The sequence below is a fragment of the Siniperca chuatsi genome, linkage group LG8, assembly GCF_020085105.1.
Source record: "Siniperca chuatsi isolate FFG_IHB_CAS linkage group LG8, ASM2008510v1, whole genome shotgun sequence".
NCBI lineage: Eukaryota > Metazoa > Chordata > Actinopteri > Centrarchiformes > Sinipercidae > Siniperca > Siniperca chuatsi.
Genome location: NC_058049.1, coordinates 10334140 through 10348282, shown reverse-complemented (window position 1 = coordinate 10348282; position 14143 = coordinate 10334140). Strand labels below are relative to the sequence as shown.

Sequence of the window (14143 nt, the reverse complement as noted above, 5' to 3'; positions counted from 1 at the left end):
TACACAGTTGAGTTGTACGCAATATGGATGGCTTTAGAGTTGGTGGAACAAGCCAAACCCAACAGAGCTCTGATCTGTAGTGTCTCAGCATCTGCTCTGTACAGCCTAAAACTAGGTACATCCAGTAATCGCCAAGACCTACTATTTGAAATAATGAAAATACACTCATGAGTAGTTAAACAAGACACTGTTGACAGTCATTTGGGTTCCTGCGCACATGGGCATTATGGGTAATGAGAGAGTGGACAAACTAGCAAAACAAGCTGTTAAAAAAGGAAACATAGACACCACAATGAAACTTTCAAAACCAGAGGGAAAGGGTATTACATGGAAGAGTGGCAGCAGCACTGGGATCAGGAGATAGGAGGAAGAACTACATGCAATACAAAATAGAGTGGGTATTGAGAGAAACGGGGGAGGAAATAGAAAAGAGGAGGTAGTAATGACCAGACTAAGAATAGGACAGTAACCTGAATGGGACTCTCCGCATTATAGGGAAGCATCCAACTGGACTTTGTGAACATTGTCAGGCACCAGAAACAGTAGAACATGTACTTGTTAACTGCAGGAAATATCTCAGAAAGAATGGACATGATGGGGGGAATGAAAACATCAGAGATAACAAGAGCAGGTTTAAAGGGAATACTGGAGTGTGGTGGAAGAGGACAAGGCAGGATGTGTCCAGTCAACTTTCTTATTGAGGACAGGATTGATAGCCCGGACACTGTAGGAGTTAACTAACTCCAGAAGATGGCAGTAACACCAAGGATGCAAGCTGTCGTTAAACCTGAAGAAGAAGAAAGAAGACGAGTTATGGCTGTTATGAAAAATCACGTATGTATGATGACGAAAGCCGTCAGAAGAACGTGCTCTGTGATTGGTTGAACTACTTCCTGTTTCCCGTCGTCCATACATACACGTGAAGGTCAGCAATAGAGCCATAAGGAATTGCTAATTAGAAAAATATTGCTCTTAGGACCTGTTTTTAGCTAAATATGGACGGCCAGGGAGCGACAGCCGACCCGCAGCTTCAGCACTTCATCGAAATCGAGTCTCAAAAACAGAGATTTCAGCAGCTGGTGCATCAAATGACTGAGGTTTGCTGGGTAAGATCAGCTTTAAGTTAGTTGTGCAGCTCTGCAATTTACTTGTTACATTTTTGTCTGTAGCTATAACTGATAGCTAGCTTGTCTTACATTGACAAAAGTTGCAGATACGTGTTTTATTTGCTGTTGTCAAATAATGATGTCCAAATACATACATTAGGCCACACGTAGCCCCATTGATCCAGCACTCCGTATGCCTCTCAGGGATTCGGTCACATAGCGTTCCCTACGCAAAATGTAGGGGGAACATTATTTTTCCTGTTATTCAGCCGCAGGTTGTATATCGAAGTTTCTTCGTGATCCTATACACGTCTACTGTGTGCCTGGAACGATAAAATGTTTGCGAAACAAACGTTTAAATCTAATATGACTGTGATGGCCACTACTGCTCCGGCCTGCCATAGCTAAATAGCCGCCGAGAAGAGCAAAGCGGACCGTCAGTGTGTGAAAATGTGTTGGATTTAAACGTTGGTTTCGTCCATGGCAAACATTTTATCATACCGGACTGAAAGAAGACATCTGTGACATCACGAAAATGCCCATGGGGACACAACTTGCTGCTATATAACGCTTATAAAGTAACTTCCCCCTCTAATGCAAGTAAACTATAAAAGAAGGGTCATTACGTCACTGTGTAGCGGGTGAACGCACGTTGGTGCCAAGTGTGAAACTGGGGCCTTTACCCACCGAAGTCGAGATAATTTAATAATATTCAGGAGGGCTAACGTTAGCCATCTCTCTCGATAATGTTTACTATTATTGCCAGGAGGTGGCGCTAATCGCCACATTTTATATACTTCTGTAAATCTGGACCTTTATCACTTACCGGCACTTGGTTTGTTCGTCAATGAAGTCAGCATTTGCACTTTGTTTAGCTAACGTTAGCCAGTAATCTCTCTGTTGAGACATTCATTTTGAGATAAAACCGTTAACGTTAGTAAGAAATAATCCTCGTGAAGGTGTAAAAGAAACAGACAAGGGTTTAAAGAACGTGACAGGAAATGTTACAGCCTCTGTAGCTTAATTGTTGTCATGACTTATGTGTGTGCTAGCTAATGATATATCTGTATGTTAGATGACTAGTATGAATGTAAATCACTGAGGCAAACTGCAAGGCATTGTAGCTTACAGTCATGTCCTAGTTTAATTTAAGGATATCTACCTAACTCTGACAGACCATATCATTGAGTCCAGCCAGTTATATGTTTTGATAACGATTTGAACGTTATGTGACCTAATGACGACGTAAGGTACTGAGTGCTGAAGTCACAGGCCACGCGATACTGTAATACAACCAGTATTTACTGTAACGTCCATTTATCACGTTTTGAACAGACGAGTTTTTGTGCTAAAAATGATGTAGTACTTCTAATACACTGTATCATCCGTTGCACCTCGCTTGAATTGGTCTGTCTCTGTCTCCAGGAGAAATGTATGGATAAACCCGGGCCAAAGCTGGACTCAAGGACAGAAGTGTGTTTCGTTAACTGTGTGGAGCGATTTATTGACACCAGCCAGTTCATCCTAAACAGACTGGAACAGACTCAGAGGAGCAGGGGCTCATTCTCTGAGACCATGTCAGACTAAAAACTGTCACTGAAAGGACTGACAAGACACATGCAACGCGGCCCCTACTCTGTGACGAGGCCGTGTGGTCCTGACGCAGCTGTTTGTATGTTGCAGAACTGTCCCTTCAAATGGAAAAAGGAACAACAATAAGTGTTACTTTTGATACAAGTGCCTGAGATTAACATCATGTATGGACTCATGCAGAAGTCTATGGGGTTTTTTGTCCTCCACTTAACAGGATATGAGTGTTGCAAAGCGTTTAGATTGTGATCTGTTGCTGTAGCACTGACCTTATGTTGGTTTTGTTTGTCAAGTCAGTTCATTGGTCAAACTGAGCTTAAATATGTTAATATCCACCACTTTAACTAGTGGGTTAAGTGTGGGAGATGATGTATCCGGGACATTCGGCTTGCCAGCTGTTTTTGACAGCCACAAGGATTCACCATACACTCTGCTGTAATTTAAGAGAACTAACATTGTCTTGACTGAAGTGGCGTAAGGTTCTGGACTGTACATATGCAATAAACAAAATGCCAAATAATTCTGTATCTCTTGGAAAAGTGTGAAGTCAAGTAATGTTGTAGTTATGTTTTAATCAGCATTATCAAACACACAAAGTGCAGTTACATCAGAGCTATGTTACAGCTTGGCACATGTTGGGAATTCATTTATACAGAGAACATTCTTTGGTGCAGTTTGTATATAACACTGAGGTATTACAGGAACTCATCAGAGGAATTATTCAAACTTGTTCAACAACATGATTGAAATGCATTCAGAGCTAATCAAGTTTTCTAGCTTTACACTGGTTGTAAAATCATTTGTACAATATATGCTAAGGTTAAAAGTGCAAAACTATGAATAAGGTTATTGTTTTCAGTAACAGAAGGCAAGTAACAATCTTGCTTATGCAGGCTAATATTCAACCTTTAATTTTCTTTACTTAATATACTGTTAAAAAAAAAAACCTACACAGTACTGCAACAGACATTTACATTGATATAAATTATACTACAGATTATAATTCTGTCCTTTGTCTTTTTTTTAACCAAAGGGAAAAAGATGTGGATACACAATCATGTGCAATTAAGAATGTACATTTTATATGAAATCCAGTGTGCTGACAGGGACATTATGCTCACTTTAGGTAACTTTGTTCATTCAGTGCATACTGCATTGTGTAAGACAGAAGATTTAGTAAACTAACTTGTCACACTGTAAAGCTGTGATGTGCATTAAAGGTGGGGTATGCTGTTCTAATCCAATATACGTCTTTTTGTCAAATTCAGCGAATATCTCCTCACGGTCCACTAGTTCATTCAGTGTGTGCGCTGAAAAAAAAAATCTGGTGTTTGTACACAGCCCTGGCTCTGTAAATGGGAAACAAAGTGGCTCAGACCGAGCCACACAGCACTATTCCAGCCATGATTTGTGTGTCAGGTAACGTTTAATGACTTGCCCACGGACATTCAGCTTACTTTCTAGTTTGCCAAAGATATGCTGTTGTTGTGATGTTAGCTATAGTAGCAGGAGAGTTGTGAGTATCGCTGTTTGGAGCTGGTTTGCTGGCTCTGAAAAACATCACTCCCTCTCTGGCTGTTAGCTTTGCAGCAGCAACTATAGGGACAGTTTGCTAATCCACAACCTAGCTAACGTTAGTTACATTACTTGTTCTGTCGTTGTTCTGGGTTTCTCCAGAATCACATACCCCACCTTTAAAGCTTAAGAATTGCAATAAGCAATTTCTGTAAGTAAAGACTATTGGTCCTCTTTAAGGAGCTCTTTGGTGCGTACTCCACCCCCCCTTTGAGCCTCCTTCTCTGGGCAGCTTCATCTCATCCTCTGCTTGGGTGTCGTGGCTGGGAAGAGCCATGTAAGGCTGCTGCCCCCATGGAAAGCCCTGAGGGCCCTTCCTCAAGTAGAATGGGAGGGAATCCCAGTTAAATGTAATGTCCTTGAAGGCATGGAGAAGGAAGATCCCCAAAATGATGGTGAGGAACCCGCTAATCGTTCCCACTACTCCATCAGTGGTCATACTCAACCATTCCTTGAAGAGGATGGCTGAGCAGGCCATGACAGAGGTGGTGAAGAAGACATAGTAGATGGGAGTTACTATGGAGGTGTTAAAGATGTCGAGGGCTTTGTTCAGGTAATTTAATTGAACGCTGACACAGATTACCAGGCAGATGACTAAGGACCAGAACAGGGGTTCCTTCAGCACTGCTGTCCCAGCAAACAGCTCCTTAATGCCAATTCCCAGGCCCTTGACACAAGACACAGAGAGGGAGCCAATCACAGAGCAGATCAGGATGTAGACCATCACATTCTTCTGTCCAAACCGTGGAGCCACAGCAAAGATAAGAACCAGGCTGCTTCCCACAACGCACACAGCAAACACAATGAAACCTAGTGGAAGCATCCAAGAATGAGTTAGTATCCTGAAAAAAGTCCATCCACCCCTTATCTGGGATTCAGTTTCCACAGCATGGTTAATGAAATCACACTGATGAAGGGCTGGTCCTACCTGGGTCTCTGAGCTTCTCAGCCATGGCACTGAGTGAAGAAACTTCCTCTTCCTGCGGAGCATGGATCACCATCACTGTGGAGCCCAAGACGCAGAGCAAACAACCAATCTTCCCATGCACATTCAGCCTTTCATTCAGAAAATAAGAGGAGAGCACGGCACTGGAAGGAAAAACAAATTATGCAGACACAGAGAGTTAGCACAAATGTTGCTACTACATATTAAAAGGATAAGTCTGGTGATTGACTTTCCTCTAATCTTACTTTTACATTTTCAGGCCTGTAAAAAATATTCAAATCAAAAAGTCAGAGGGAAAAATCACTTTCTTGTTGAGCTTCTCACAATATATGTCCACAGTAAGGCCCTAACCTGTGATAAGGGGTCACAAGTAAATATAATAAGAGTATTTACATCGCCAGGATGGTGTACATGAGATAGACTCAAAATAAACTATAAATGCCCATGTTCATGGTAATGAAGGAACGTGTCACCCAGAGCAACAAGGTGGCTCAATGGTGTGTTTTTAACAGTTTTTGGATAACAATGGAGGTCTATAACACAGAGGAATAAGCTATATCAGGCTTTAGCTATACATAGTTACATAATAGTGGGATCAATTCATTGTTGGTTTTGGTCTTTTCACTGGATCTATTGACAATAAGAAAAAATAGAATATCACCAGACTTAGCCTCAAGTACTGCAAAATAAAACTCAAGACAAAGACAATTACCTCACAAGCACACTCAATGCGCCAAGAGGAGTCACCAGTGTGGCTGGCGCAAATGCATATGCAGCGAAGTTAGCGGCCTCTCCAGCTCCCACTAGAATATAAACATGACCATCAGTGTCCACACATTCATAGCGGTTGCAGCTGGTTAAACACTGAAAAATGATTCTCTTCCAACCCACATGTGCAAATGTGCTCTTTGGAGGAATGTGCACTTCAAAGATATGGTGTGGTTGCTGCATCTACTGCAACGTCACCAGCAAAAATACCAAACCCACAGGAGCCTCATGTCCCCCTTGAAAAACAAAGACCACTATGTTTCTGGGGCATGGCTTGTGAGCAGCGTAACCAAGTGAAAAGAAATCAGCTGACCGTGTTGCCCATTTTGCAGAATTAAGTCCGTGAATCATTCACTTACTTGAAATTAGTCCTGCCCACCACAGCCATTCTTTCAGGTAAGCATACCCCCCTTGACCTGTGAGATACAGAAAACGTTGGAGGGTCATTTGCTTCTTTCACCTAGAACACACTTCTTAACAAAACTTCTTTAATCCTATAAAAGTCCTGTTTAGAGTTATTGGCTTTAAATGTTTACCGCAAGTGCAGTGTTCAGATACTTGTACTTTACTTGAGTATTTCCATTTTATGCTACTTTATACTTCACAACATTTCAGAGGGAAATATTGTACTTTTTACTCCACCACATTTATCTGACAGCTACATTATAGTAACTTTGCACATCAACATTTTACATACAAAACATATGACCATCTTATAAAATATTATCCACTGTTGTAGATTAAACTATACAAGTTGTACTATACTATACTATATTAAGTGGTTGAATTTAGCTCCACCTCGACCAGCTACAACAGTAAACTGTTGCTCACGGTAATACATCAGTAATAACCCAGAAATATAATACGTAATGATAAAGCTGCAATGATTAGTCAATTAATCGATTAGTCAATTGACAGAAAATTCATCAGCAACTATTTTGATAAACCACTAATCGTTTTTCAAGCAAAAAGCTAAACATTATCTAGTCCCGGCTTCTCAGAACTGAGGATTTGATGCATGTCTGTTTCTTATGTGATAGTTAACTCAATATATTTGGGTTTTGGACTGATTGATTGGAATCAATCAATTAATCCAATTAACAGAGAAAATAATAAACAGATTAATCGATAATTAAAATAATCGTTAGTTGTAGTCCTATATGCCAATAAAACACTGACAGGGTTAGTGCCGTTCTGCTGCATAATGAGTACTTTTACTTTTGGTACTCTGAGTACATTTTGATCATGACACTTCCGTACTGCATACACATTTTGAACGCAGAGCTTTTACATGTAACGTTAATTATGGTATTTTACATTATGGTACTGTTAGTTATTTTTTACTAAAAGTTCTGAGTATTTCTTCATCCACTGACCTTTTAAGATTGCTCAAGTGTAGTTTCAATTTAATAAAGCTTACAGTACCTGCTCGCATTGAACCCTTGCTGGCCAATCGCAGCAGGCCTTTCTTCTTCAGGATGAAACTTGCACCGATAAAAGCACTGGAGCCCATAGCCAGTGAGAGACCGATGTAGAAGTCCAAACGGTTCACTTCCATCTGAAATAACGGATAACACAAAATGACCTTCCTGCGTATGCTTAAATAACCGCACTTCTATGAGAAGCGAAGCTTTCCCGAACTTTTCAGGAGTCGAGCAACAGGCACCCCATGTTTAAAATCACATGATAAGCTAACTCTCTCTACTGCGACGAAGCTGAAACTAGATTTTTAGACGGTTAAAGATGCCAAGAAATGTTAAAACTAACGACTTCTCTAGCTTGGTTTTGATTTGATTAAGTCTGATACACTATTTAACTGCCGCTTCACGTTACAGTTTGTAAAATGTTTTACCTCCGTTGTCACGTCAAACCCATTCGTCGTCGTTAACTGACTGCAGGAAGTGAAGCACCTGATTGGTTGGCCGTCATTCCGGTACTTCCTGGTCATTGCCAAGGAAACTAAAAAAGCAGGAGGCTTCTCTCCAGCCCTGTCACTGTATGTTGATACTATAACTTGAGGATCGGTTTAGGCTAATGTGTTACATTTCATATTTTCAAGATAAACTGGTTAAAAAAATGTATCTCTATCCCCTGTCACTATACCCTCAATCTTATAACACTCAGTAATAGGCTAACTGTACGAAACACATGCTTAACTAATGTATTACTAATGCATAATTCATGATGATTTAATGCATTAATTAATGCAGTGTAGACTATCGTGAATTCTTCTTGCTCATAATTAACACTGGGTTAAGCAGCAACATGTAGAAATTTGCATTTGACTACCAGTTTGATAATACTGCAAGTACTGTTTGTGTTGTGTGTTTTTTTTTTACTCCTGTTACCAGTCTTATTTTTAATCAGTGTGGTGGTCTCCAATTTCTATTGGCTTTTAACTATACAACCCTAATTAATTAAAGAGTTTCTAATTTTCATAAACATGTTTGATTTCTCTCTTAAAATGGACCTTTCACCCATGTTTGCATTATTATATAACAATCAATACATTTTATATAAAAGCAAAACCATATATTTAAATAATTGGAGTAGCAGTGGCAATAACTTTGTTAATATGAATTATCATGGTAACTTTTATGCATATGAAAAGCTCTGAGTTAAAAGGAATTACAATAAACAAAAAAGGGTGTTGAAAGGGTCTCAAAATGTATAACAGTGACACTATTATACTGTCTTTTTTTGCAGTATGGCCCCTGTGGACAAATCCCAAGACTCTGTATCGAAAGGATAACATATCTTTGACTGACTATTTGCATATAACAAGGACCATTACAATGTACAGTAATGTCTATCATCCTAAGCTATCTACTGGTGGTCAACAGAATTTCCTTTGAGGCCCTCCCAGATTCTTTATAGCAAAAAAATGTAAAAGAGGTGAAATCAAAAATACTTTGATCCATGTAACAATTCAATAAGTAAATATAAAGATACTTCTCCTCTTGTGAAGCACATTTGATTTTATTGTCAGTTATTACATTTTATTATGATTCATTTACTGTATTTTTATACTGTCCTTGTCTTGTTGGCATGCCTTGTCTTAACGCCATGTGTATCTGTCATTCCCCTGTTCTACTTGTTCCAATAAAGTTATTTGAAAAAAAAAGATGCTTCACTGATGCTTCCCCATCATCACTGGGCTTCTCCGTAAACATTTTACTGCTTACCTAGTTGAAAACTTCATGTCAAGATAGCTTTAACAAGAGTCCTCGCATCTGATTGGTAGTTGGTTTTTGTTGCACACTATGCAGCGTTTTGATTGGACGAGCCATCGTTGTTTACAGAAACCGGAAGAAGAGCTAACCTTGACAACCGAGCAAAACACATGCGCTGCTGTTTTAGGAAAAAAAACTTCAACGATTCAACGATTCCTGCCAGTGTAATATAAACCATTTACCAGGACTAACTTACTCTAAGATCGTCCAAATAAATGTTCAGATAGTGGTTGCGTTTCTCCGCGAAAACTCAATCTTTAAGCTAGCTAACGAGAAATGAATGGCTAGCACCAAATCATTACTAACTTACACTCGCTGAACTAAATATCGTTTGGTGGACTTGATGTGGGCATCGCCTGCTATCCAATGATGAGGACCCCTTTTCTGTCTGTCACCAGAAGCTGTAAGGCTGTTCACAAACTGCAACAAAGCCCATTTTTCTCACCAGTTTCAGCTCTATCGAGACATCAGAGGATCGCTGAGTTGAGATACACGAGCACCCATTTCTGCAAAGACGACAGGAGTTACTACATAACCACTCCCATCTTCTATGTCAATGCTTCCCCTCATTTAGGACACTTGTATTCAGCTGTTATAGCTGACTGCTTACACAGGTATAAGCTACTTCAGGGCTTCAACTCAAAGTTCGTGACAGGTAAATCCTCCATTGACCATAATATACATGTGTATGTAACTGTTCATGCTATTTTTGCATTTTTGGTTGCATGTAATGTCCACAATCTAATAATTGAGGTTTTAGTCGCAGCATAAATCTCTACATTATAGGCATAAGCTTATATTAGAAATCTGTGTGCAGAATGTATTGTAATGTATGTAAATGTAACATTCCTAATAGAACTGAAGAGAGTAGTTGATTCGTCGATTGGCAGAAAATTAATTGGCAACTATTTTGATAATCGATTAAGTCATTTTTCATTCAAAAAGGACAAGCATTTGCTGGTTCCAGCCTCTCAAATATGAGAATTTACTACTTTTTTCTGTTTTATGTCATTGTAAATTCAATATATTTGGGTTTTGGACTGTTGGTCAGACAAAACAAGCAATGTGAAGACATCATCTTGTGCTCTGGGAAATTTGGATGGGCACTTTTTTCAAATTTTCTTGACATTTCATAGACTAAATGGTTATTTGATTTATCAAGCAGATAATAATAATAATACACCCTATTATCTTGCATTTCAGGCACAGACGAACATGGCTTGAAAATCCAACAAGCAGCTGAAGCTGCAGGAAAACATCCCCTGACCTTCTGCACTCATGTGTCTGAGAGATTCAAATATCTCTTCAGCAGCTGCAATATATCGTATACAGACTACATAAGAACCACTGAGCAGAGACACCGTCAGGCCGTGAAGCATTTCTGGTCAGTGCTCTGGAACAAAGGGCTCATCTACAAGGGGAGTTATGAAGGCTGGTACTCCACCCACGACGAAAGCTTCCTCACGCCGTCGCAGGTGACCGATGCTGTAGACTCATCAGGGAATGAGATCAAGGTATCGCTGGAGAGTGGCCACAAGGTAATTCAAGCAATATTAGGATCTTAGCATAAATGTGATTTTTGTGGAATTAAATGAGTGCAAACTTTAAAGGGGAACTCCACTGATTTGACACATTAAGGTCAGTTTATTTGTCATGGATAGTTCTACTCAGACTGTAAAAACAGTTGTATAATGTCTTCTGTGGCTCTAAAGGAGCTTTCTAAAGTCCAAGAAAATAACCTTGGGGTTGGAAAGACATGGGCGTTTACCAGGCAGGCAGGGTCCAACAAAAAATTGCCATTGAGTTGCATTATGACAAATCTAGAATCCAGTGTTTTGTAATTTTTAGGGACTAAAATAGGATATCTCAGCCTCTGATGCTACGATGACCATTCTTGTTTTTAGTCTCTCTCTCAAGTCCCCAAACTTTATGAACGTGCAATACGTAATTGCTGGAGTGTTCCTTTAAAGGAATAGTTCGACATTTTGGGAAAAGTGCTCATTTGCTTTCTCGACGGAGTGTTAGATTGATAGCACTCTCATGTCTGCCGGCAGCCTCTTAGCTTGCACAAATACTGGATGTCTACAGGGGGGGAGCAGCTAGCCTGGCTCTGTTCAAAGGTTAAAAAATCTGCCTACCAGCACCTCTAAAACTCACTTATTAATCTGTTATATCTTATTGGTTTAAACCGCACAATTGCTGCAGTGTAAAAACAAGGTGTTGTTTTACAAGGGCATATGTGCCGGACTATTTCTTGGGAGGAGCAGTGCCTTCCTGTTTTTTACCTTAAGACAGAGCCAAGCTAGCTACTTCCCCATTACCAGTCCTTATGCTATAAGCACATCCTGGCTCCAGCTTCATATTGAATGGACAGTTGTAGGAGTGGTATTGATCTTCTCTTCTAAGTCTTGGCAAGAAAATGAATGATTGTATTTCCCAAAATGTCAAACTACTCCTTTAAGCAGAAATCAAATCACACCTTCACAGCTTGTGCAGTTTTACTCCAGCAACAAAACTTAAGTCTTCTTTCCACTATTTTGCAGGTGGAGTGGATGAAAGAGGAGAACTACATGTTCCGTCTGTCTGCTTTTCGGTCTCAGCTGCTTGACTGGCTCAGAGGAAATCCCCGGGCCGTACAGCCTGAGCGTTTCTACCAGGCTGTTCTCCAGTGGCTGCAGGAGGACCTCCCTGACCTCTCGGTCTCCCGTCAGAGAAGCCGGCTTCAGTGGGGTATCCCAGTCCCGGGGGACGCTGAACAAACCATCTATGTGTGGCTAGATGCTCTGGTGAACTACCTCACAGTAGCTGGCTATCCAGATAAACACGACCAATGGTGGAACGTGGCCCACCACATTATCGGAAAGGACATCTTAAAATTTCATGCCATCTACTGGCCGTCTTTTCTTCTAGGGGCTGGATTGCCGCTGCCACAGACAATACACGTGCACTCTCACTGGACAGTAGGAGGAAAGAAGATGTCTAAAAGTTTGGGTAATGTGGTGGATCCTCTTGAACGCTCACAGATGTTCACAACTGATGGTATGCGGTACTTTCTTCTGCGTCAGGGTGTCCCAGACTCCGACTGTGATTACACAGACAACAAAGTTGTCAAGCTGCTCAACGCAGAGCTCGCTGACTCTCTGGGTGGTCTGCTTAATCGCTGCACAGCTCCAGCTCTTAACCCAGCTCAGGTCTACCCCTCTTTCTGCCCTCAGTCCTTCCCAAGTGATCAGGGAGGCAAGGCTGTGGTTGAAGACTACCACATGTTGGATGCTGTGAAAAATCTCCCTGCTGTGGTGGAGCAGCACTATGAGAGCATGCATGTATACAAAGCTCTGGAGGCCATCAGTGCTTGTGTGAGGCAGACCAACGGGTTTGTTCAGCGCCATGCACCTTGGAAGCTGGATAGGAGGGACAGTAAAGACCAGCGCTGGCTAGACACCATCATCCATGTCTCCCTTGAATGCCTGAGAATTTACGGCACACTCTTACAGCCAGTAGTACCAGAGATTTCTAACAAGCTGCTGTCCAGACTCGGGGTGCAACCGGGCAAGAGGAGCTGGGCAGATGTGAACTTTCTGCCAAGGTATCAGGGGATGGACAGTCCCTTTGAAGGAAGAGCGCTAGGATCTGACTCTGGAGTGCTTTTTAGTCGCTTGGAAAGTCAGAATGTAGACAAAGAAAAACCTAAGAAAACAAAAAAGGCAGCAAAATTGAAATGAGGAATTGTTTTATGTTGCCTGTACACCGATTCAATCAATAAAGAAATAAAACTACTGTGGCTGTTTTCACTTAATCTTCTCGAGACTCTGTGACGTGTACCGACGTCTTCCTCACTCTTAGTTTTGCTGCCAACTGTCATGGCGGGACAACTTATACCTTTTAACAAGTTTATTAGTGAGTTTGATTTAATCACGCCTTAAGCCTTTACAGCAGACTTTTTGACTTGTCATAGCAGGAAAAGCACAGGTGGAGTTAAGTGTTAATGATGGCTCTGTTCAATTGAAGTATTTCAGTAAGCCAAAACAGTGAGCGAGCATGCACAGTACCTGGACCCTGAAACTGAAACATCTTAACTGCAATGCAGCCATTATTATTAATTACATCTGTGCTTTTCCTATGGTGGCATGTCAAACTGTCTGCGGTTTATTCCCAGTATAGCTTTGCCCAAGATTAACTTGAACGGAAGTTTAGTTAAGCAGAATAAGTGAAAACACCTGTGTGGGTGTACAGGTGATTCGAATTTTACGGTTAATACCTTTTTACTTTGTGTGTATGTCAAAGCATCCTTCAATACACTCACAACAATATTGCTTTTCTTCTTTTGAAGTTATTTCTTGGCCATTGCAGTAATGTTGCAGATGTTATTTTCACTTATCAGTAATACTCCCTATGCTGAAATGAGACACAGCTTGACATTACAACTGCAAAAGTCATCCAATTACCAATAGGCCTTTTTCATGGAAGACATATTGACATGTCACAGTAGGAAAATTACAGGTTTAAGAATAAAATTAACGATGGCTGAATACCATTTAACTGCTTTGGTTGCAGGGTCCTAGTATTGTGCATGCTGTCTCACTGTCATGGCTTACTGGCACACTTAAAAAGAACAAAGCCATCATTTGTTATTGGTAACACCTGTGCATTTCCTATTTTGACAAGACAAAATGTCTGGTGAAAAAGGCCTATTGCAGTTAAGTTGCAGACATTAGTCACTAATATTGTCATGCCAAAATTGAGACAAATACTGAAATTATAACTGTAAAAAGTGCCAATCACTACAGAAAAAAGGCCTCCAGGGATTGACTATACACCTTAAGACACGTGTTATTATGAACAGCCATCTACCAGTATGCATCATGTTGGGTTTTTATCCTTTCAGTCTATTGATGTTATAACAGACGTATTCTTTTCCCCCAGAT

At 40.6% G+C, this 14143-nt stretch overlaps 3 protein-coding genes across 4 annotated transcripts; 2 read left to right on the top strand and 1 right to left on the bottom strand.

The window, feature by feature from the left end:
* The first annotated feature begins 874 nt into the window (after positions 1-874).
* On the top strand, positions 875-3216 carry timm8a (translocase of inner mitochondrial membrane 8 homolog A (yeast)). The gene is made up of 2 exons (XM_044205630.1): positions 875-1106; positions 2532-3216. The coding sequence occupies exons 1-2, from the start codon at positions 996-998 to the stop codon at positions 2691-2693; spliced, it is 273 nt and encodes a 90-aa protein (XP_044061565.1). The 5' UTR covers positions 875-995; the 3' UTR covers positions 2694-3216.
* A 32-nt stretch (positions 3217-3248) lies between these two features.
* Positions 3249-9788, bottom strand: zgc:101583 (uncharacterized protein LOC494104 homolog). Of its 2 annotated transcripts, none has more exons than XM_044205627.1 (6): positions 9664-9788; positions 7411-7543; positions 6345-6401; positions 5930-6020; positions 5200-5360; positions 3249-5081 (listed from the first exon to the last, which is right to left on the bottom strand). In XM_044205627.1, exons 2-6 carry the CDS (start codon positions 7541-7543, stop codon positions 4447-4449), a joined length of 1077 nt encoding a protein of 358 aa, XP_044061562.1. In that variant the 5' UTR covers positions 9664-9788; the 3' UTR covers positions 3249-4446. The 2 variants fall into 2 exon arrangements, with proteins under 2 accessions (XP_044061562.1, XP_044061561.1); XM_044205626.1 differs by lacking the exon at positions 9664-9788 and adding an exon at positions 7838-7948.
* On the top strand, positions 8734-12995 carry mars2 (methionyl-tRNA synthetase 2, mitochondrial). Its single transcript, XM_044205624.1, has 3 exons — positions 8734-9873; positions 10422-10756; positions 11762-12995. Exons 1-3 carry the CDS (start codon positions 9585-9587, stop codon positions 12938-12940), a joined length of 1803 nt encoding a protein of 600 aa, XP_044061559.1. The 5' UTR covers positions 8734-9584; the 3' UTR covers positions 12941-12995.
* The last annotated feature ends 1148 nt before the right edge of the window (positions 12996-14143 follow it).